At 35.0% G+C, this 24,658-nt stretch overlaps 2 protein-coding genes across 2 annotated transcripts in view; both read left to right on the top strand.

Moving 5' to 3' along the window:
* Positions 1-6,738, top strand: part of cnksr2b (connector enhancer of kinase suppressor of Ras 2b) — a 71,384-nt gene extending 64,646 nt beyond the window's left edge. The window contains exon 22 of the mRNA XM_049466508.1: positions 6,092-6,738. Coding sequence (XP_049322465.1) covers positions 6,092-6,142 — 51 coding nt within the window. The 3' untranslated portion in view covers positions 6,143-6,738. The remainder of the gene's footprint in view (positions 1-6,091) is intronic.
* A 1,552-nt stretch (positions 6,739-8,290) lies between these two features.
* sms (spermine synthase) lies at positions 8,291-24,414 on the top strand. Its single transcript, XM_049466530.1, is given in 11 exon segments — positions 8,291-8,497; positions 14,273-14,393; positions 16,212-16,299; positions 17,257-17,321; positions 17,411-17,586; positions 17,684-17,832; positions 18,489-18,584; positions 19,769-19,883; positions 20,984-21,063; positions 21,164-21,279; positions 23,475-24,414. Coding segments are annotated over 11 exon segments (1,083 nt in total). The 5' UTR covers positions 8,291-8,451; the 3' UTR covers positions 23,506-24,414.
* The last annotated feature ends 244 nt before the right edge of the window (positions 24,415-24,658 follow it).

Here is a 24,658-nt window from a genome sequence, read left to right as displayed (position 1 = left end):
GTATTAAATGTGTTTCAGATCCGTCTCCAAAGTGGTTTAAGAGATCAGATTGTAATTCTTAATTTGGTTGTGAATCACAGTGCTTTTTGGGGGTGTGTAAAACCTGGCTTTTCATGTTTCATGTGAAACTGAAATCTGGTTTGACCTGATCACCAAAAATGCATGTTAATGTCAGGTGTAAACAGGTCTTTTATGTTTTCCTCCTTCACCTGTGCTCTCCTAGGCTCTGTTACTTGCCATAACTCTACACTGTCTTCCTCCTTTTTCTTGATTAGTTTCTGTCAATGCACAGTGTTAATATGTGGATATGAAGGCATTATTTTGTATATTGATATGAAGTCATGATCTACTGAAACAGTGGAATTTTGTGTATTTGTATGACTTGTATTAACTTGATAAGTATTGGCCTTTCTGAAAAGCCAAACGACTGCTGCACTTCTTTTGAGCTCTGCTCCTCGATCGTAACTTTAGGGGGGAAACACAGAAGGGAAAACACAACTTAAAGAACAGAACTACTGGTGTTGATGTTCTTGAACTACTGATTCTGTTATTATTTTCATTTGCATGAAACGTTTTGTAATTGGTGTTTATTTTAAGGGTATTAACTGGATGTGTAAATTCTAGTTTCAACTTAACTCACTTTTCTAATGATAATGGTGATAATGATGATAGTGTGTATGTTGATGAGTGTAAAATATGGGACGAGCATCTGGAATGTGTGTGTTTGTGTGTGTGTGTGTGTTTGTAAAGAGAGAGAAACAGAGTGAGAGAGAGAGAGAGAGTGAAAGAGAGAGAGAGTATATCTAAAGTGTTGCCCTTGTCCTTGCTTCCGTCTGGCTGTCTCCAGTATGGCCTTTCACCCCTAGCCCTGGAAACAACCCACGGTACAATGTTAAATACACAAGGCTGGCAATAACACTACAGTAAACCAGTTAACCAGTGAAACATTGTCTATTTTTGTAAGCATGATATTTATCCAGCTGTTTGTACATGGTTTTGTAAGCTGAGCTGTGTCTTATATGAAGATTACTGATGGTGTACACCCCTCTTCTAAATGTGTTTCCAAAACAGGATGAAACTTTCATGTGAAAGCAACTGTTGTTGTATCTAAAAGATAAAAATACTTTTGTCAATAAACTGAATTGATGTTTTGCCATTATTTTCTCTTTCTGTAGTGTCATAAATGTATTGTCTTATTGTCTTATAAGTTTAAATTTGTTCCAGTTTTTAGACAATCACAGCTTGCACATGTAATTTTAAAAGGTTCTCAGACCAGCATACCTCGAGTTATTTGAGTATTTTTAGAAAAAAACACAGATAGTATAAAAAGTATTTTTTTTAAGTTCTACCTATTTCAGTACTTCAAATAAATATCATGATTAACTAAATATTTTTTAACTTGATTATGATTCATGAATTAAATAATTGTAAACATTTTAAAATACATGTCACAAAAAACAGTAATAGACAAATTTTAATGCTTTTAACGCTTGTAAATAAGTTAAAGACATTAGTTAAAATATTTGTAATGGTTAATAATATCTGTTGTAATTACTGTCAATGAATGAATTAATATGGTAGCATTTTTTGGTACAAGCTGCTGGAGTTGGTCAGTGATTTAATTCTCTGTTGTGTTGCTTCCATGTTGCAGTTTGTGGGGGCTTGATCATATGATGAACCCATATGATGGGGGGATTTTACCAGAATGTTTAAAATTGTAACATACTTTTGGTTATAATAAGATTTTACTTTTCATTACCTGTTTTATAAATCTCCAGCAACATCATCCTGCAACTAGTACACAACCAAGTACACTATATGATTAATGGGACGCCTGCTCGTGCATTGCTTCTTCTGAAATCTAGAGTATTAAAGATGATGTCATTATTCTGCTTTTGTTGGTGTAACTATCTCTACTTTTTTCAGGGATTCCTTTTACGTGATAGCTGTGAGGATTCGGTTGCTTTCGACAATTTGTTCTTGGCATACAGTGTACAGACAGAGACAATTTAAAGCAGGAGCAACTGCCACTGTAAAATCAGACATTTTAGTATTTATCCCCCAAAGCATACTACCATCAGTACTGCTTATTATTCACAGTCATAACACTTTAGGCAGTTGGTGTGCAGGACTGCGACTGCTGAGATAAGGGTATATTATTTCCTGGGTGGACTACCCTATTATAAAGGTCAGGGCAATGGATGCATTCATTATAGAGAACAGAGTCAGTGGCATTTAACACACTGAGAAAGGAGTGTTACTGTTTAACCAGGCATTTTATTCTATTATATTATATTATATTACTGGTCAGTACCAACAAATGTAAATTTCTGTCTATTGTAAAAATATAGTCTTTTTATTAGTATTTACTGCTTCACTGGAAGGAAAACTACTGATATTTCACTGTATTCAGTTTGTGTTATTGCTTGTGTTTGAATTGTTGTCTTACAATATATAACCAAGCCATTTGCTCAAATGGCAGCATGGCTAAGCAGACATCCATGTGTCAATGAACTGATCAGATTAATAGGTCAAAAATACCTATTATAATTATAACCCTGGACAGGTTTTAAGCATAGTTTTGGCCTACACACCATTTTGAATGGAGATTTTCCATTAAAAGCAAAATAGACAATACTTTAAAGTAAGAGCGTGCCAAACAAGCCAAAGCATAGCAATATGTAAGTGAATCACGAAGTGCTACTTCAGGGAACAGCCTGGGAACGCCCACACCTGGTCAGACTGCTCAAGCCACATGAATTACTGTAGTTCGAGCGAGGCCTGATGATTGACAGATGGATGGGACATTCCATTTCTGAAGTTTTGTACATATTTTACGTTCTTCTATCCACAGTGTGTCATCTACTAGAAAGATATGAACCACTTACAGTGGACATTGCAGTGGGTAGAATGATCATGGCCAAAACTGTAGAAAAAGACAAGTGACTCTGGCAGAACTCACATCTACGTTCACTACAGGAAACCCCACAAACACATCCCACACACCACTGCTTTAGTCTTCTTTAACCTTTATGAGACATGGTTCCTGTCCCATGACATCTGGCATGCCAGTGTATATACAGCATCTATTAGCATAGAGCTTCAGTTTGTTAGACTTGTTAGACTAATTTAAAGGTCATAAATACGCCTAAGCAGACTGTAAGTACAAAGCTATAAGTAAGGCTATTTTGATGCTATACAGCATTGCTTATCCAAATGTAATGTTTGTGTGCTTTGGCAACAATGTTTCAGGAACAGTGTTGCTGTTTCCAAAACACAAAAACTTTACATTTGGATAAGTAATGCTGTATAGCATCAAAATAGCTAAGTATTATAAAAACGGCATTTTGCCAAAAAAAAGCAAAATAGCAACTTGAACTAAATTAAAATGAAATTAATTACAAGAAAGAGAAGGAGAAAGAGAGATTCTTGTTATTTTTGTACAATTTCTTATTTATTATTAAGTAAATATATTTATTTATTTATTCAATTGTATTATGTCATTATTATTAGTTTATGGTGTTAACAATTTCTGTTATAGATTTAAGTATAGCTGCACAAGGTTTTCCCAGGATTTAATTCTTTTTCTCATCAACTATGTACTAGGCTTAATCACTGTCTGGGAAACCAGGCCTTAATGTATTTATGTATTGCATATATACATAATTGTTAAGTAGGAATTATTTGGTCTTTTTACTTATTTTAAACAATTAATTGAATTAATAATTTATTTTTTTCTATAATGGTCAGTGTAATGATTTTCAATTGAATTTTCTAACAATTGGTTTTAAAACCAATCAATCAATCAATAAATCTTTATTTTCACTCGGGATAACACTGAGGGTGACCCTCGTTTACAATGCAGCCGAGCATTTACAGTTTAAAAGAGATTGAAAAAAAAATAGAAACAATAATAATTAGAAATAATAAGAAAAGAAATAAAAGAAATACCAATTTTTAATAAACATTTAATATAGATAAATACATAAAAAAACAGAAACATTTAAGAATCAAAGGTAATAGTAAAAAGTAAAATAAAATGATTAAAATAAAAAAAATGATAGAATTAATAAGAATTAACTAAAATGTAATTAATAATTCATTTTTAATTAGTCTTTTTTTAGTCATTTTTCATTTCTGCCCTTCTTAATCGGAATTTCTCCCCTTTTTTACCCTTTTAACAAAAAGGTTTGGAATGTACCATAAGATTATTGTAATAAAATGCTACATTTTGAAACTTTAGAAAATAATATTAAAAATAGTAGATTTTTTAATTATTTTTTTCTGATATTAAGATTGTGAGGTACAGGAATGAAAAACTTGAAAACAATAAAATATTACGACCCCTTACTCAACGAGAAACTGCACCGCCTGCGCATCCTTCAGAATACATTCAAGGTAATGATGAACCTCTGAATGACTTTGATGTTTGTCTTTGGAGGTGAGATTTATTTTATTTAAAGTAGGACTGCAGAATGGATTGTAAATTGTGTAAATATAATTACTGTAAAGTACTGTTTATTTGTATTAAAAAACACTGCAGTATTAAAAGGAGCCCTATAAGCATCTTGAACAACCACAGACCCTGTTTATACCTAGACTTACAGTATTGTGCAAAAGTTTTAGGCACCTGTGGGAATTTCAGTAAAGAAAAACTTTTTAGTGTTTATTAGCTCAGTAAAACACTAACTAAGCATTACAATAAATACAAACATAAATTTTACAAAAAGCAGAGGTTTTACAGCCCTGTTTTCCTTAAAACATCTCCTCATCCGAGTTTAAAAGAGTTATTTCTAGTTCTCATCATATAAATCAACACCTGGTTTGGTAAATTGGTAACTACATATAACATATATAACTATATATAACTATATAACATACTCAGTTAAAAATGAGAGTTCCTTGTTATGTTATACTGTATGTATGTTTATGTCCATCTATTCAAATCATATGTGGTTCTTTTTCAGGTAAAAACCTGAGATAAATGGATTAGTGTAATTTGCTTTGGTGCCTAAAACCTTGGCACAGTACTGTATATCTGGATTGTATCCTGATCAGATTTTATCTATATTATTCACACTACCACATCAAATGTGTCTCCGGCTAATCAGACTGAAATCCAAGCGCTTGATGGGATGGAATATTCATATGAGCATGATGTGTGCTAAAACATTATTGCTGTTTAAGTTGTACTATGGGGAGGGGGGGATTGTCACAAAGTTTTGCATGGCTATAAAATGCAAATCCTGGTTTTAGTAAATTCATTTGTATCTGTTTTAAATGCACCTAGGGTGTGTTCACATTTGCGTTTTAATATGCCTCGGTCTAATCCATATATATATATTCCTGAAACTCAAAACAAAGGAAGCATAAACTGTGTTCCTGATGATTATGCTACAGTGTCTGTAAATGCTGTGTATGAATTAAGCCAGTGTTTTAACATATTGCAAATTGCAAAAAGAACCTTGTTGTAATTAAGATTCACTTACACATCTGTTTTATAGATGTTTTTATTAAACCATACATGTTTCTTTGGTGAACTTGTTTGTTGACCAATTTGACTTTTTAAGAGTTCATCACAAAGTTTGATCATGCAGCTCTAATATACAGGTGCACCTCAATTTTTTTTATTATTATTAAAGATTTACTGTATTTCAGTAATTCAGTTTAAAATATGAAACTTATATATTATATAGCTGTATTACACACAGAACAAAATAGAACCATGTCATCTGCTGGTGTCCACTGTGTTATATTATCAAGTCCAAAGTCTTTTTACAGCACTTCATGCTTCCTGCAACTTTTATGGAGATGCGGATTTCATTTTCCAGCAGGACTTGGCACACTGCAAAAAGTACCAATTGGTCTTATATAATATTCCAATTTTCTGAGATATTGATTTTTGTGTTTTCATCAGCCATAATCATCAACAATAAAAGAAATAAAAACTTAAAATAGATCACTCTGTGTGTAATACATCTGTATTATAATAAAACAACAATAATCTTGAAAGATGATTAAAGGAAGCTGAAGTTGAAGTGATTTGATTTGGTATAACCTGAAATTATTTTCTTGTATAATCTTCTTATAGGATGTACCACTCCAAGAGGCAGAGACAAAGATCATTCACCGGGATGTGTGAAGAAAACTGATGCCACCCAGCACAAAATTAGCAGGAGAGCAGCTGCACAACACTGGACTTTTGCATCCATACCTACATATAAAGACAGACAAACCTCAGCATTCTTCCTCCAAGCTGAAGTTGACCTGTCTCTCTTTGGGCCTGTTTACACCTCACATTAACATGCGTTTCCAGTGTGACCAGTTGAGATTGTTTTACTGTTCTGCATAAAAATCGCATTCTTGTAAAAGACTATTGTAAAAGACAGACTATTTAAACTGCAAGAGAACAACCCAACTAACAGGGGTTATATGAATGTTTGGCAACATTTTGAAAATGTGTAAAATTTTAATGATTTGCATCATAACGTTATTAAAACCAATGATCCCAACTAGACAAATGCTAACATTATCAAAACTTTAAAATAACATTCCTAAAACTAAAAATTAAGAAGTAAAAAAGTGAAGGTTTTAAGAATGTTTATAAAACATTCTACTAATCAAAAATGATCTACATTTACTGGTGCACACAAACATGCGCACACATACAATGAGAGAGATTGAAAGAGAGTAAAAAGCCAAGACTATTACTATTACACTGTAAATTATTAACTTTTTTTTCCAGAAATTGTTCGACTTGCCTGATGGAAATCAGTGACAAAAACACATTGCATTTACACTTGTATTAAATGTGTTTCAGATCCGTCTCCAAAGTGGTTTAAGAGATCAGATTGTAATTCTTAATTTGGTTGTGAATCACAGTGCTTTTTGGGGGTGTGTAAAACCTGGCTTTTCATGTTTCATGTGAAACTGAAATCTGGTTTGACCTGATCACCAAAAATGCATGTTAATGTCAGGTGTAAACAGGCCTTTTATGTTTTCCTCCTTCACCTGTGCTCTCCTAGGCTCTGTTACTTGCCATAACTCTACACTGTCTTCCTCCTTTTTCTTGATTAGTTTCTGTCAATGCACAGTGTTAATATGTGGATATGAAGGCATTATTTTGTATATTGATATGAAGTCATGATCTACTGAAACAGTGGAATTTTGTGTATTTGTATGACTTGTATTAACTTGATAAGTATTGGCCTTTCTGAAAAGCCAAACGACTGCTGCACTTCTTTTGAGCTCTGCTCCTCGATCGTAACTTTAAGTATAGCTGCACAAGGTTTTCCCAGGATTTAATTCTTTTTCTCATCAACTATGTACTAGGCTTAATCACTGTCTGGGAAACCAGGCCTTAATGTATTTATGTATTGCATATATACAGAATTGTTAAGTAGCAATTATTTGGTCTTTTTACTTATTTTAAACAAATAATTGAATTAATAATTAATTTTTTTCTATAATGGTCAGTGTAACGATTTTCAATTGAATTTTCTAACAATTGGTTTTAAAACCAATCAATCAATCAATAAATCTTTATTTTCACTCGGGATAACACTGAGGGTGACCCTCGTTTACAATGCAGCCGAGCATTTACAGTTTAAAAGAGATTGAAAAAAAATAGAAACAATAATAATTAGAAATAATAAGAAAAGAAATAAAAGAAATACCAATTTTTAATAAACATTTAATATAGATAAATACATAAAAAACAGAAACATTTAAGAATCAAAGGTAATAGTAAAAAGTAAAATAAAATGATTAAAATAATAAGAAATGATAGAATTAATAAGAATTAACTAAAATGTAATTAATAATTCATTTTTAATTAGTCTTCCATTTTTCATTTCTGCCCTTCTTAATCGGAATTTCTCCCCTTTTTTTACCCTTTTAACAAAAAAGTTTGGAATGTACCATAAGATTATTGTAATAAAATGCTACATTTTGAAACTTTAGAAAATAATATTAAAAATAATAGATTTTTAAATTATTTTTTCTGATATTAAGATTGTGAGGTACAGGAATGAAAAACTTGAAAACAATAAAAAATAAATGATTAAGTTAAGTTTAATTGTCTATTGTAAAATTTATCACCAAATAGTCAGAAAATTGATCTGACGTTACACTGACCCATTATATACCTGTATGCCCAAATTACTTGTATGTAATGTTTGTGTGCTATGGCAACACTCAAATGAGAGAGAGAGAGAGAGAGAGAGAGAGAGAGAGAGAGAGAAACACACACACACACATACTCACACACACACGCGCACACAGACTGACGGCCTCCACTGCACTCTCCACTCCGCCCACTTCCTAGCCCTCTGCTGCACACACAGCTCGAGCGCACCTTCTGCGTCTGTCCTCGCGCTCTGTCACTGCAGCCTCGTCCCGTTCTCCACACCGGCTGCCTTTTCCAGGCATGGCAGACGGCTTCACACCATCATGGCAGTGCGACATTACACCATTGACTTCAAGCTCTGTGGGCCAGGTAAACACACACACACGAACCGACCGCAGCGGAATGAATGAACGGTGCAGAGAGAGGGAGAGAGAGAGAGAGAGGGGAGGAGAGGAGGAGGGCAGGCTAGCAGTCTGGCTCATGCTGCTGCTGCTGCCCCGCTGCAGGAACACGGGCCTCTGCTGACCCGCCGCACTGCTGAGTGTCACGTTATTATTATGAATATTATATACACTTACACTGACTGCAGATCAGCCGACCAGTCTGAGGGACAGGCTGGAGCAGACCGTAAACCTATCGAGTATATTTAGTTTTTATGTGTTATATGTTAGATGGGGTACTGAGAAGCTCCAGAAAGTAAAAATCCACCCCGGGATTTAGTTCCAACTGCCTGTGCTTCCCTGCTGCAGATCATTATAGCGAAATTTGCCATTTGATTTAAAAAAAATTATTGACCTAGAGCTAAAGACATATTCACTTGTTCATATTGATCATGTTGTTCTGCTTCAAATGTACATTTATATAATTTTCGTAAAATTCTTTTAATTACCTTGATATTTCACCATAAATAAAACTGTGGAGGCTGTGAAGTCAGTGATGACAAGGGTTATCCCAAGGTGACACAGGGTGCACAGGAAATTATACACTTTAGACATTTTAATAGCTTAATATTTTTAATAGCTAGCTATTTTCATAAAATTAAAATCTTAAGTCATGTTGCTTGCCATCAGCAGCTGGAGACTGAGAAAGCCCAATTGGCCTTGCTCTCTCTGGGTGGGTAGATGGTGCCCTGCTAAAAAAAAAATCCTGCTCAAGAACATTTGTCATCCAGATAAAAAAAAAAAAACAGCTGGTCTTTAGCTGGATTTTTTTTTTTTTTTTTACCAGAATCTTCCAAAGTCACTCCCATAGGTGATGTTCAGCACAGATATATATATATATATATATATATATATATATATATATATATATATATATATATATATATATATATATATATCCCAATATTATTCAAATATATGAGCAGTTCTCCATTACGATTAAAATTTTTGGTTCTTATGTAACAATGTAAGTTATTTTATTTGTAAACAGACAGAACCATTGAAAGTGATGTGCAAGCTATTATTTCCTTTACATTCCTTTTCATTTTTTTTCATAGTAATATTAATAATATGATAAGAATAGAATAGTAAGCAGCCCCCTTCAACCTTACATGCAGCTTTTTTCATGTTAAACACAGTGCAAACATAACGTCCTTGTATTTCAGTTAAGGAAAACTGTAAAATATGGAAATCACTGCCACATAAAAGTTCCATTTCTATATGAAGCTTCTATATGTAAAGGTATGCAATATTGATTATCTCATTTCAAAAATTGCATTAAAACAGTGATTCAATTATTGGTACAGAGTTTGTATAAGATTTAAACAACACTGCGGTGGATACAAGAAGCATATTATACTGATATTGACCCCGTGTGTGATGTGTGGTGTTTGCTTCTGTCAGCACTTTATTATTTTTTAATATTATTTTATATTTAATATTATTAAGGACTTGCAAAATCTTACAAAAACAGTTGTGGAATACATAAAGCCAGTGAAGGATAAAGGAACAATTTATCAACAATAATATTCAGGATTTTATAGGTTTTAGTACCTTTACTCAGTTAAGCAGTTTAAAGGCCTACACATACTATCAATAAATCTTTGCAGGGATTATTTATTGAAACCGAAAGGTCTTAGGTTAGGTAAGTTCACCTTTATGAATATGATATTTTCCTTAACACTTTTGTTGGTCGTGGACACGTTCCAGGCGGGTCGCGGACAGCTTGTAAAAATAAATACATAAAAAAAAACTTAAATAATGAATGCTCATCTAATTTTGTACTCATCATTAACATTGAATAACTTGAAGAACTGTAGTACACCTTTTTATCACAGTACACTGGCATGCCAAACAAGCCAAAGCATAGCAATATGTAAGTGAATCACGAAGTGCTACTTCAGGGAACAGCCTGGGAACGCCCACACCTGGTCAGACTGCTCAAGCCACATGAATTACTGTAGTTCGAGCGAGGCCTGATGATTGACAGATGGATGGGACATTCCATTTCTGAAGTTTTGTACATATTTTACGTTCTTCTATCCACAGTGTGTATTTTTAAAAAATGTATTTTTTTCTGGACGAACAGCTGGTCTTAAGCTAAATTTTTTAGCAGGGAGGACTTGCCTTTCCAAATTTTGGGAAAAATGGGATCAAATTAATGAAAAATATAAATATACTAGGCCTGGGCGATATAAATATGTATATATATCCCAATATTATTCAAATATATGAGCAGTTCTCCATTACAATTAAAATTTTTGGTTCTTATGTAACAATGTAAGTTATTTTATTTGTAAACAGACAGAACCATTGAAAGTGATGTGCAAGCTATTATTTCCTTTACATTCCTTTTCTTTTTTTTTCATAGTAATAGTAATAATATGATAAGAATAGAATAGTAAGCAGCCCCCTTCAACCTTACATGCAGCTTTTTTCATGTTAAACACAGTGCAAACATAACGTCCTTGTATTTCAGTTAAGGAAAACTGTAAAATATGGAAATCACTGCCACATAAAAGTTCCATTTCTATATGAAGCTTCTATATGTAAAGGTATACAATATTGATTATCTCATTTTAAAAATTGCATTAAAACAGTGATTCAATTATTGGTACAGTGTTTGTATAAGATTTAAACAACACTGCTGTGGATACAAGAAGCATATTATACTGATATTGACCCTGTGTGTGATGTGTGGTGTTTGCTTCTGTCAGCACTTTATTATTTTTTAATATTATTTTATATTTAATATTATTAAGGACTTGCAAAATCTTACAAAAACAGTTGTGGAATACATTGAAGTTGTGGAAGCCAGTGAAGGATAAAGGAACAATTTATCAACAATAATATTCAGGATTTTATAGATTTTAGTACCTTTACTCAGTTAAGCAGTTTAAAGGCCTACACATACTATCAATAAATCTTTGCAGGGATTATTTATTGAAACCGAAAGGTCTTAGGTTAGGTAAGTTCACCTTTATGAATATGATATTTTCCTTAACACTTTTGTTGGTCGTGGACACGTTCCAGGCGGGTCGCGGACAGCTTGTAAAAATAAATACATAAAAAAAAAATTAAATAATGAATGCTCATCTAATTTTGTACTCATCATTAACATTGGGAAAAAAATAATTGGTAGATCGCTGGTTCGAATTCTGTTTGAATGTAGCTTGCCATCAGCTGCCGGAGCCTTGAGAAAGCACAATTGGCCTTGATGTCTCTGGGTGGCACTCTTTCCCCTCATCAGTCCAAAGAGTGATGTCTATCAGCACAAGGCATCTGAGCTGATGTATCAGGAACGTGTCGCTGCGCTCTCTCCGAGCGCGCTTCAAACAGAGGCTGTGGCTGAATTTAAATGTATCGGAGGAGGCGTGATATAGTTTTCAACCTCCTGGTGTTGGGGCATCACTAATGATAGGGGGAATCCTAACGAAAGGGTTGGGTAATTGGCCGTGTAAATTAGGGAGAAAATTGGGTTGAAAAAAAGTACTCTAAATGCTGACACATGCAGAGCAGTAAAATATCTATTTTTGTGGCCTTATTATTTTGTGCAGTTTTGATATTTATTTTATTGCAGTAACATTTATACATGTAGTTGTCATGTTCCTCCTTAGTTTAATAAAAATGTTCTTAATTTCACTTTGTATGAGTATGTATTTTTAAATAGTTTTTTTAATAATACATTTTCTTGTTTTTTTATTCTATAACAGTATGTCGCTTTTTTCGTATATATTACAATAAAAGAAAACCTGGGGTGGATTTTTTACCTTATGGACTGGGATTACCCAGCTCTAAGTGTTGACCTTACAGATGTAGTTAGCATGTGTGCTAAGGCTAACGGGACCTACGTGCAGAGAGCCGTGTGTCTGTATCTGCACCTCTCTCTACCTCTCTTTCTCTCTCTCTCTCCCCCTCTTTCTCTCTCTCTTTCCCCCTCTCTCCCTCTCTCTCAGCTGCAGCTACACACGATATCTGTAGCTAACGGGCTGAATGAACAGACAGACAGTAGTGCTCCTCGGCTAACGGGCTATAGTTAGCATGCGAGGCTAAGCGGCGGTTTATTTTTAGATGCGAACGTGTTGCCATAGGGATCTAAAGGGAAACACCTGTACAGCGCGTGGACACGGGCTGCTGCCGTATCACCTTACTCCCAAAGCCTCCACCTGAGCCTTACCTCCCAGCCCTCCTGGGGTTAGTTCACTAGTTTAGCCCAGTTTTTTGTGATGCTAATTTAACCTACCCCTCTCCTGAATTACTGCCCCCAGCCTACATATACAGAACCTGCATAACTCTGCGTGCACACTGTACATATAATACATTGGGTTAATATAATATGTAACGTTAGTGCATATTGTTAGTTGCTTACATTTCATTCAAGCATTGATCTATCTATCTATCTATCTATCTATCTATCTATCTATCTATCTATCTATCTATCTATATATATATATAGCTGATGGGTGGGAATCTCTAGGCGTCCTACATTTCAATTTTGATTCAGAGGTCTCAGATGCTATGTTAGCATATGCGGCTAATCTGGAAACTGCTTTAATGCATAATTGACAGAGCCTGGTGACACATTAGCAGTTTTATTTAACGATATAACACAGCAACACTTACTGTTGACAGGATTCTTAAGGTCATGGAAAAGTCATGGATTTTGAACAATTTTCAATTTTCCAGAAAGCTTTGAAGTTATTGAAATAGTGCCTCTGTTTATCTACTGATAACAGCTGTTTTGGTTTTAATAAAAATAATTTAATGTTTAGGTAAATTCATCAGGTCACTTTGCATTAGCTGTTTGCATGGGTCCTAATCTGACTGGATTTTCAGCTTCAACTACAATTAAATTAGCTCAAAGAGAGAAAAATGCTAATTTAATACTGTCTGGCCTCGTTTACACATATGTAAGGTATAAACACAATGAACTGAACTGCAAATTATCTGTACTGATGTTTTCTGCATGAATTTAACAGTGTCACAGGTGCACTGGAAATATGCCACAGAAAGCATTACCAGTAGCACAGCACAGTAGTACATGTTCTTGTAGACTTTTAATGTATAAAGTAAAAAAAATCATAAAAAGAAAGAAAACACATGCTTTTTTTACATTAAAAAACTAAATATTGAAGAGTATATTAAAGCTATACAGAAACACATGGAATTATTTTGTAAACAAAAAGTGTTAAATAAACCAGAGTATGTTTTATACTGTACATTCTTTACATCTATACTGTACTACATTTAGTTTAGAAGACAGATTTGTACACTTTGGTATTTTAATCTCAGTGTCTTTATGAGGTAGAGTCACCTGGAATAGTGTTCTTAGAGTCTTGAAGGAGTTCCTGGAGGTGCTGAAAAATAGTTGCTGTTTTTCTTTTATGCTGTGAAGCTCCAGCTCATCCCAAATCACCATCTTGTTTGCTTGCATACTTATGTAACAAGCCTTTTACAGAACTCTTAATAACATGATATGTGATGCTGTGTTATCTTATCTCAGCTCGAGTTTTACACACACACACACACACACACACACACACAGTAGATTAGAGAGATTAGGCTGCATAGGATCAGAAGCTGGGATTGCCAGGGTCAGTGAGACTAAATCTCCCTCTTAAGAGAAATTGAAAGAGGTCACAGATGAGGAAGACTGATTACTCTCCTGCCACGACTCTCATCTGTTTCTCTTCTCTCATTCCAGCTGACCACGCTGCAACTGTGCGTGGCCTGCAGTCTATATTTCAAGAGCAGGAAATGACAGAGACTGTCCATGACACAGAGGGACATGGATACTTGGCCACCTTCATTGGCAAAAATGGCAGGTAGGTGCCATCACTCTCCACTGTGGTCATCAGCAGACCTTCCTGTAGAGAAATCTTAGCTTTGGCTTTTGCCATTAGCAGGGCTGCATGATCAAAACCAAATGAAATAGCGCTGTTAAGCGATAAAAAAATCGAATTGTGTGCTAAATTAAATGCATTCCTCACTTTTTGCTATTTAAGTCATTTAAACTGCATAGTTAATTCATTTAAAACTTAATACATTTAATTTAAATTTAGTTTAACTTAAAACTCCATAGATAGTTTTAGAACCAGAGAATAGGCCTAGTTTTGGACTACACAACATTTTAAACATTTTAAATAGCCCTGCCTGGGAAACTGCCCCCCCACCCCCCACATCAATTTATTTCAGACGCATAAAATAACAGGTTCCTTAAGGCCACAATTATAACATGAATGGATTACAGTATATATTAATAGTCCCTTGGACTTTAAAACTACTTCTCAATATGTCAAATCAAAATTGTAATTAGTGACATAGAGAAATTTCCAGGGCTTAAAATGTTGATTCTGTCATTTTTATATTCATATTTTATATTTAATTTTTCCATGAAAAAAAGGTTAGGTTTAATAGAAAAAAAGTTAGATTTGCTTATTTATGAAATATAATTAATGATGACAATAATGATGACAAGTAACAGTTCCTGAATTTACCATAATTTTTTTTTTACCATAATTGGTCTTTTTGCATTTTGTTTGCCTCTATCATGTTATAGTGACAGAACCTGTTAATGATTCGCTGGGTCAGATTGCACTAAGAAAGACATTTATAAGTATTCATTTTGTTGAAAAAACGATTGTCGGCCTGGACAGCTAGAAGAAATCTGCCACAAATATTTATGACCACTTCTTCAGTTATTGGGCATCAGAATATTTAGGCTAAGATTATACAGACAGAGCTGGCACTCTTAACTTAGGTCAGATTAGATCACACATATATTTATATTTTATATAAGACATAAAATAAATCTGAATTTTTGTTAAACTTTTTAAACATTTAATTTTCCAGTGATGAGTTATGAGTCAAAAAGGTCAGGGGAAATATTTTCAGCCATTCCACAGAGGGTTTCCATTTTTTCGTCTAACAGCTAAGCACAATGTGGAAGTTAACTGACCAGAGTCAGACAATAATGATGAACGCAGCCATGCCTGAGCGACAAATGCCCCCCGTCCCCCAACTAAAAAAGGCCAGGTGTGCTCCTGTGTTCAGGCCCTCTTTAGGATGACCATGGAATGGTCAGTTAAGTGCATCCCTTGCGCAACAATGGGCTGCGTTAGATGAGCGCAGGCCCGTTTCAGTGGCTTTGTGCATCTGATCTGAGGGCTTTGGCACACACTTCCTGTTTTGTGTGTAACCCGTGGTAAACACAGCTGGTGAGCCATTGTGTTGGCCTAAGCTGGGATGAAGCTGGCCTGGGCAGGACCCCATATCACTCTGGGGCAAAATTCTCTGTGCCCACTACCACCCTGGCATAGCTGTGATGGTGGTCCAGTTATCAGAAAACTATCGGTGATCAGAAAAGTGTTGGTCGGCTCCAAACAATCCTTATTTATGCCCCAAGTTATCTGTCCTAACCAAGACATAACACTCATCACAGAGCACAGAGAGCATAAATGAGGCTTGTCCAGTAGATATTGACAACTGGACTGTCATTAAACAGCTGTTGGATTATATATTCCTGATTAACTAATAAACACACAGTTACAGAGCCAGGCAAATTGTTTTCTTTAAAGAGTCACTTCCACACCCATACATTTCTCTCAACTTGGATCTAAAGTTTGGTTCTCATTCCTTTCCAGGTTTGCTGTCATGCGAGTGCACTCTCATGGTCTGGTGACTTTTGACCTGCAGTGTTGTAAAGGGGATGATCAAGCACAAGTGGACAATGTAAGTGATCAAATGTTACACTAGACCAAAATACTGGTGTTCCTCGATGTGTTCAACAATAGTTTGTTTCTCAGTTTTCTCAGGTTTAGGTCAGGGTTGTGGAGGCCAAACACTTTTTTTACTAGATAATTCAATATGTGTCCCTTAATTGTTTTCATTTCTTTAATGTTCATCTACAATGTATACAATCAAGTACATAAAGAAATATATATAAAAAAAACTTTATACAACATTATACAGCTCTGGACAAAAATAAGAGACCACTTAGTTTCTTTGATTTTACCATATTGAAAACCTCTGGAATATAACCAAGAGGAAGATGAATGATCACAAGGCATCAAACCAAGCTGAACTGCTTGAATGTGTTGTACCAGGAGTAAAGGCATAACGTTATCCAAAAGCAGTGTGTAAGACTGGTGGAGGAGAACAGTGTTATTAAAAACCAGGGTTGTTCTACCAAATATTGATTTCTAAACTCTTAAATCTTTATAAATATAAACTTGTTTTCTTTGCATTATTTGAGGTCTGAAACTGTTGCATCTTTTTTGTTATTTCAGCCATTTCTTATTTTCTGCAAATAAATGCTCTAAATGACAATATTTTTATTTGGAATTTGGAAGAAATTTTATAGAATAAAACAATAATATTCATTTTACTCAAAAGTATACCTATAAATAGCAAAATCAGAGAAACTGATTCAGAAACTGAAGGCTCTTCATTTTTTCCAGAGCTGTATATAATAGAAAACTTTTAAATAACTGTGAATACCATAAATGCATAGGTTATACTTTTGAACATTTCAGTATTTCAACTGTGATTATGACTCTTCTGTGCTCAAATGTCCCTCAGAAAGTAGATTTCCTTTTCCCTGTATATCTCTTTCATCACACTCAATATATAATGTATAACTAATATCAATGCATAGCTAAGACTGTGTGAACTGCTGTCTGCTTACAGCTACTGAATGCACTGGAGAAGAAACTGAGAACTCTACTGAGTGGAAAAATCCAAAGGGTCAAGAGGTGAGATATAAAGAGTGTGTGTATTAATATTTCTGAAAGTACAGGATGAATTATGAGGTGATTGTGTTTCTATGTGTTTTTCTGATTAGGCTCCCCGCACTGCGACGAGGGGAAGAGATAGACAGGTACTGGCCGACAGCTGATGGCAGGCTTGTAGAGTATGACATTGATGAAATTGTGTATGAGAAGGAATCTGAATACCAGAACATCAAAATCCTGCACTCACAACAGTTTGGCAATATCCTCATCCTCAATGGGGACGTTAGTAAGTTTCAGTAGTTGTCTTTTGCAAGTTCCCTATGTTGTGTTTTTAATGCAGCCTGTACAAATATGTGGACCTGTTTGTGTAACAATGTCTATAGATCTAGCAGAGAGCGATTTGCCATACACACAGGCCATTATGGGTAGTGGCAAGGAACACTATGCTGGGAAGGAGGTGCTGATCCTTGGTGGAGGAGATGGAGGCATCCTCAATGAAGCAGTGAAGCTTAAACCAAAGATGATCACCATGGTGGAAATATCCTTTTCAACTTCTATTTACTTTAAGCTAAAACATTAAAATAGAAGAACCTAGTGCTGGAAAATATTGACAAAATGAATATAAAAATATATATCTAAAAAAAAAAATCTGGTATCAATATGAACTGTATAAAGCCACAAACATGCCATCAAACACTTCCATTTCTAGGATACAGTAGCCTAAAGTGTTTTGTTGAATGCAGTGAACTGAAGACAGCGCAGTCAGTAACAGATGCTGTAAATACTGTATAATACTGTACATTATATATGAGATTTTAAACTACTCAAATATGTACTCTAAAAGTGTAACTACACTCTTATAACATCTTTTTGATGAAATATGTTGTAAAAATGATAAAAAACTGGAGATTTACTGTTAGCATATATAATTTTTTACTTGCATGGAGAAAAACATATTTATATCTGCTTTTGGAGTACCACATCCTGGCATAATTTGATTTTTTTTCTGTTCACAATACTAATTGACTAATTACCAATCCTCAAGTGAAGTATGTATGTTAGCGCAGAAAGAGAACAGTACAAAGTGTAAGGGCACACTTTTACTTCAGGACCAGAACAAAGAACTCATACGTGGCATGAATCTTTAAAGCATAATTAAGGAAATGTTGTAGAAATTCCTTAATGAAGCTGTAAATTGACCAGCTGGTGATTGACGGATGTCGGAAGCACATGAGGAAGACTTGTGGGAATGTTCTGGATAACTTGAAAGGGGACTGCTATGAGGTACGAAGTTGGGAAGCTATGTCATGTATTTATTTCTGCTGTTATTATTATTGATGTTATATTATATTAATATAACATTAGTCCCATTGGAATAGGTGTATAAAATCAAGCATTTACCCAAACACATAGGTACAGTTACTGCTGAGGTGCATAAAAGTCACCAGCACTTTGCTGACTCAACTACATACTGTATAAATTATTAATGCCTATGGATTTAGAATGGGATGTCATAACCCCTGTGTCTGAAACATAATGCATCCTGTCTGCTCAAACAGTGATCTGAGGCAGAAAGGCTACCAGTCATATCTGAACTGAAATTTAGTAATTCAGCCTTGCTAGATGCAATGCTGACAGCTAATGACAACACATATACATACAGCTCTGGAAAAAAATAAGCGACCACTTTAGTTTCTGAATTTAATTAACCTTGTTGTTTTATTCTATAAACTACGGACAACATTTCTCAAGTTCATATTAATAAAGTTTTAAGAGTTCAGAAATCAATATTTGGTGGAATAACCCTGGTTTTTAATCACAGTTTTCATGCATCTTGGCATGTTCTCCTCCACCAGTCTTACACACTGCTTTTGGATAACTTAATGCCTCCACTCCTGGTGCAAGAATTCAAGCAGTTCAGTTTGGTTTGATGGCTTGTGATTATATTCCAGAGGTTTTCAATTTGGTAAAATCAAAGAAACTCATAGATTTTACGTTGTCTCTTATTTTTTTTTCCAGAGCTGTATATATAAGATGTCTTGCTAATATTGTTAGAAAGTGCCAGTTTGTTTAGTTTGTTTGGTTGGCTGATAAATAGGTAAAAAAAACTACTCTTTTTTCCAGCCCCTGGCCTTTTAAACTTTTTATTAATCTCTGCTTGGCTTCTTTGTTTTATTCTGTTTTCTGTATTTATCAAAATCCGCATTCTTGACACATGACCACATTCACACCTCCCTGTGCTGTTGCACATATTTATGGGGGATGTGACCTTGTAAACAGAGGCCAGCTTTCCTGCTGGTGAAACAGATAGCATGTAATCAATTGGTGGAAGTTCTAGCCGTTAGTTGCTATAGACCTAAACAGTCTTCTTATGTAATGTGTTACATAATTTTACCACTGCAACTGTTTTTTTTTCCTTCTCTCTCTCTCTCTCTCTCTCTCTCTCTCTCTCTCTCTTTCTCTCATAGGTTTTGGTACAGGACTGTGTTCCAGTTCTTAAAAAGTATGCAGAGGAGGGAAGGACGTTTGATTACGTCATAAATGACCTAACGGCAGTCCCTATCTCTACAGCACCTGAAGAAGGTTGGTGCTGATTTTCATGCTTATTTGCCACAAACCATTTCACAGCTTTCAGTCTGGACAAGTACAACATGAAAGATTTCATAATAAAAGGTAACATAATACAGGAACATGAGTAACATAATCCTGTACTTAACATCTAGGGTTTCACATATGGCACATTCCCTTTCCTTATAGTCTACTCTCACTTACTATTACCTACACAACATTAATCACCTCCTCCACCTGACAGCAAGGCTGCTGTGTCCGTTTATAATCCAATCAGCAACATTTGACACAAAAAAGGAACGCACAATCTTTCCTACACAAATCCAATCCTAGAGCTTAGATTCTCTGCCTAAATCTGACCCGACCCTCTGTTTTATAATGCTATTTGTAATTTATTTAAACCTGTGGTGTGATAATCACAATATAATAAAGTAACAAATTAAACTGCGTTTCAAACAAAATGTTGCACAAGTTTGAATTTTATAATCACATAGCTCTAAAACTGCAGTGAGCACTACACACGTGAGCTCCGGTTTATTGCTATTATGCTTAAAAATTTAAAAAATGTTTGTTCAGAAAGTGTTTAATATTCCTTCACATTGTTAATTATATAAGATGAGTAGACAAAATCATTGTAAATTCTGTTATTGTTATTGTTCTATTTCGGTTTAATGAATGTGCAGTGCGTAGCCTTATTGTTGTTTTATGTGTTTTGCTCTAAGGCTGTATGTTTAAAATTAAAAAAATCATTTGTTCAGAAAGTGTTTTTCATTCTTAGATATTGTTAATTATATAAGAGTAGACGGAGAGATCAGTTCTTAATAATCATTTTCCTTAAATAACAGGTCTATGCTTCTTTAGTGTTGCAATATTAATTAACATCATTCTAAACAGATTTTGCTCATTTAAACATCCCGAAAATGTTTTTAACAAGCTCAGTTTTAATGCTCTACTTACTAAAAAGAGGTGTTGTTTAAATCTTGCTCGGGCATGGATCGGGCTGGATTTTTTTTTCTATATTAGGCCCACAACACCTCCAGAATGCTCAACAGTGAATTCTCTTTAATATGTAATCGTTTTTTTATACCTAATTTCTGATTTAAATGTTTTTGCAGAGTCAACATGGGAATTCCTGAGGCTCATTCTTGACTTGTCAATCAAAGTTCTTCGACCTAGTGGGAAGTACTTCACTCAGGTGAGGATTTTATTCTATAGAAGTTTACTGTAAGGAATAACTGCTATTTGTGTTCTTTGGGTGGTCTCTTCTGAACATGTTTGTTGATGCTTTTCCACAGGGTAACTGTGTGAATCTCAGTGAGGCGCTTAGTGAGTATGAGGAGCTGCTGGGAAGGCTTTCATGCAAAGTGGACTTCTCCAAAGAAGTGGTGTGTGTTCCTTCCTATATGGAGCTGTATCCTTTATAACCCTTATTACACTTTCTTGTATTTGCTGCTTTTGTTACACGATGAAGCCAGACCAACATGTGATACAGAAACGGAACAGGCATGCCTATTGCTACACCTTCAGTCCTAGAATTGGGCAGAGGTGCTTAATTCTAGTCTAGGTAATCTCCTGATTTACCTGATGATGGTATGGTGGATTAAATGTGTAAAACAATTGAAAGACACAGCAGTGAAATAAATAAAAAAAAACATACCAGCAAATTCAGGGGAAAAAAAAAGGAAGTTGAAAGATTTGCAATCAAAATCGAAAAACACAACAACATAAAGAAGGAAAGAGTGAGTTTATTCTTGTAACTGATTGGAACAGAATACTTGAGTCTGAAAGGCTGTGGAAAATGAATATGTGGAGAGCTTGCTGTAGTGTTTTAGGGGAAAAAGATAAGTTAATGCATCTGGTACGTTTGTAATTCACATTTCCAGTGTAATAAGTTAACTGCAATAAGTAATTAGTTAACTTTCCAGGATACCCGTGTAAATATTAAGAGCTTAACAGCAGCACAAAATACAGATGGTGTGGTTGTTGCCTAGCAACATGGGGATGTTGTCAGACGCAGGTTCAAAAAGCATTCACAGTGTGAATCCAGCCCATTTATCATGCTCTATACTACGCTCATCATATCTACTATATTGGGTGTGGTGTTTGTGCAAATGTGCATTGGTGTACATATAATGAGAAGATGTAATGAGAAGATATTTTATACAATTTATAAAGTTTATAAATAGTTTTCTTACTTAATGATCAATTGGTATTTCTTTAATTGCTACAAAAATAGGAAAAAATGGCTGTAAATCATCAGTAGTTTTTTTTTTCTGCAAGAGTTTCTTTTGCCCCCAGGATTTAGAGGTGCTACTGCCCAGTTCCATGGGTATCCGTAAGCTTTCAAAGAACATGCACAAATATAGATTAAATAAACGCAATGTTTGAAAAGAAGGCTTCTCTTTATACATATTTAATGTTGGGTATAAAAAAGCTTACTTTACTTTGCTAATTCAAGATTAATTTACAACTTATCTAAGGCAGCTGTCCACCTTTTTCTCAGTAAAACAAATACATTGACCCACAAATCCGGGAAACATATTTATTATCGGGCTGGTTTTCTGGCCTAGTTCTTGGACTACACTGCATTAAACTGAATATTTTTCATTGGAAAGTAATTCCAGTTCACTACTTTGCATAATCTCTATCTGGGAAATCACCTCACAACGTTTACTTAATTCTGAACAGGAATAAAGCATATCCTTATTATATTGCTAGTTTTTTTCTTTAAAAGCAGAAGTCTCCGTCATTCAGAATCCGGTGTAATCAAGGCCTGGCCTTCTCAATCCCTGTCCACAGTTTAACCCTTTTAGACCAGAATGATCTCCAGTGATGAAAAAATAGATGTCAAAATTGCATTTTTCTCCAATATTCTCTAATAACTCTAATATTCTACTATAAATTTATAAAGCAAATAAATCCAACTAACAAAAATATATAATAGCTTTTTTATTTCCATTGCATTGAAAGCCCGTATGTAATATTTTATATTTTATATTGACCTTTTTATGTCATAAACCTTCCCTAAACAATAAAAAACATGATTAAAAAGTGTTTTAATCACATTAAAATAGAAACAATAGCCGTTACTTTGCCTCAGTGACTCATTCATTGGTTTATAAACCTTTTTATGGTCTGTTCTGAAGGGCAACAGCTCTCAAATAGTGTTATGTACAAAAGTACATTGTAATGGATGCAGGGTCTGAAAGGGTTAAATCATTATCAGCACATCAGATGTTGAATTTGGACACAGTGCCACTCTGTGGTGAAACTAGCCAGCTGCACATAATGTCTGTCCTTCACTAAAACAGATTTGTCCAATATTATGCCATTACAAGCTACTCTTAATTCGTCTTCAGTGTAGTTTAGAGCTCTCTATAGTTCAGACCATATAATGTAATCGGTCAGCCCAAGCAAAACTGAACGTATACATATGTTTAAAATTCATAAATATAGGAAAAGACAACACAATCCATAAAGAACAGCCTTCTACAAATTACTACACATGACACTCTGCATCAGGGTTGAACTTTTTGAGACAGAAGCGGTATTTAAACACAGTTTGTAAAGTTCTTGTCAGAATTCTTCCTTAATCTACTGATTCAGGTGGGTGTTCTACACCATCTGGAAGAAGTAATGCCCCTACCCCTCCGAGCCCAGCCTGCCGGAATGTGAAGACTCACCCTCCGATGCACTGAGGGGAGACATGCACGCATCTCTCCATGCACTGTTTTTACTGTCCCTCCATGCCCCCAAAAATCCTTTTTTTAGACACCTTTTCTTATTTTATGTTTGTGATCACACAGAGATTGTATTTTCGTTTTTGTGGCTTCGTTCGATTGTTGGGTTGCTCTGCTCTGGCCCTCCAGGGAGCGCTGTGGTGGTGCAGTGTGTGAGTGGTACGCTGCTGATGACACTGAAGCCTGGAGGGTGACTCAGCGTCCTTTCTGCCTCCCACCCCTGAAGACGAGCTGTTTCAGAGGCAGGAAAATTGAAAACTGCAGACAACCACCTTCTGGATTCTGATTTTATGCTATATGGTGTGTTTTACTGTAGCTCCGCTGATGTTTTTGAGTTTTGATATTTTAGCTTCCTTTTGTTTCTGTGGCTTGAGTGTGATATGCCCCACAGGAACATTAATAACAGTGTTGCATTCTGGGTTGCTGGGATTGCACCAGAATGATCCTTTCTATGCGAGCAGAAGCGTCTGAATATGTTTTAAAAGGGAAAAAAGTTCCTGCAGCGGCAGATATAATGCTTGTTTTATTTTGCTGAACTGTGAATGTTTTTTTTTTATATAATTAGAGCATTCAGATGTTTTTACTTTCCGTTTGAGTTTTCTATGACCGACGCATGTGCTTGAAGGAAAGAGGTTTTTACTGAATGTAGTTCACACATATTTACATTCATGCCTTTGAACCAAAAGGTGCTTCGTTGATATTATTTATTTGATTTTATTTTACCAAATGCCTGTAATCCCGCCCTAAAAAAACCTTCTGTTCATGAGAGTGGTAAACAACTATTAAAATGACCTGGAGAGAAAAAACTACTGGTCTCATACTTTTGTCCTTAATTGGGTATCTGCAAGACTACAGGGATCCTCTGGTCCTTAAATGGTAAAATCTTATAATTTTATATTTTATAACTACATACTGTACTGCTTCTGTTTCTCTACATACTTTATTATTCTCCTTTAACCCTCCAATGCTCTAATGTCAGGACCTTACAGGACCACTATTGAGTAGCTATTAGCTATTATCAGATACAGCAGTGCAGCTGGAGTTCACTGT

Source organism: Astyanax mexicanus, chromosome 17 (genome assembly GCF_023375975.1).
Source record: "Astyanax mexicanus isolate ESR-SI-001 chromosome 17, AstMex3_surface, whole genome shotgun sequence".
NCBI lineage: Eukaryota > Metazoa > Chordata > Actinopteri > Characiformes > Acestrorhamphidae > Astyanax > Astyanax mexicanus.
This window is presented reverse-complemented; position numbering and strand designations above follow the sequence as displayed.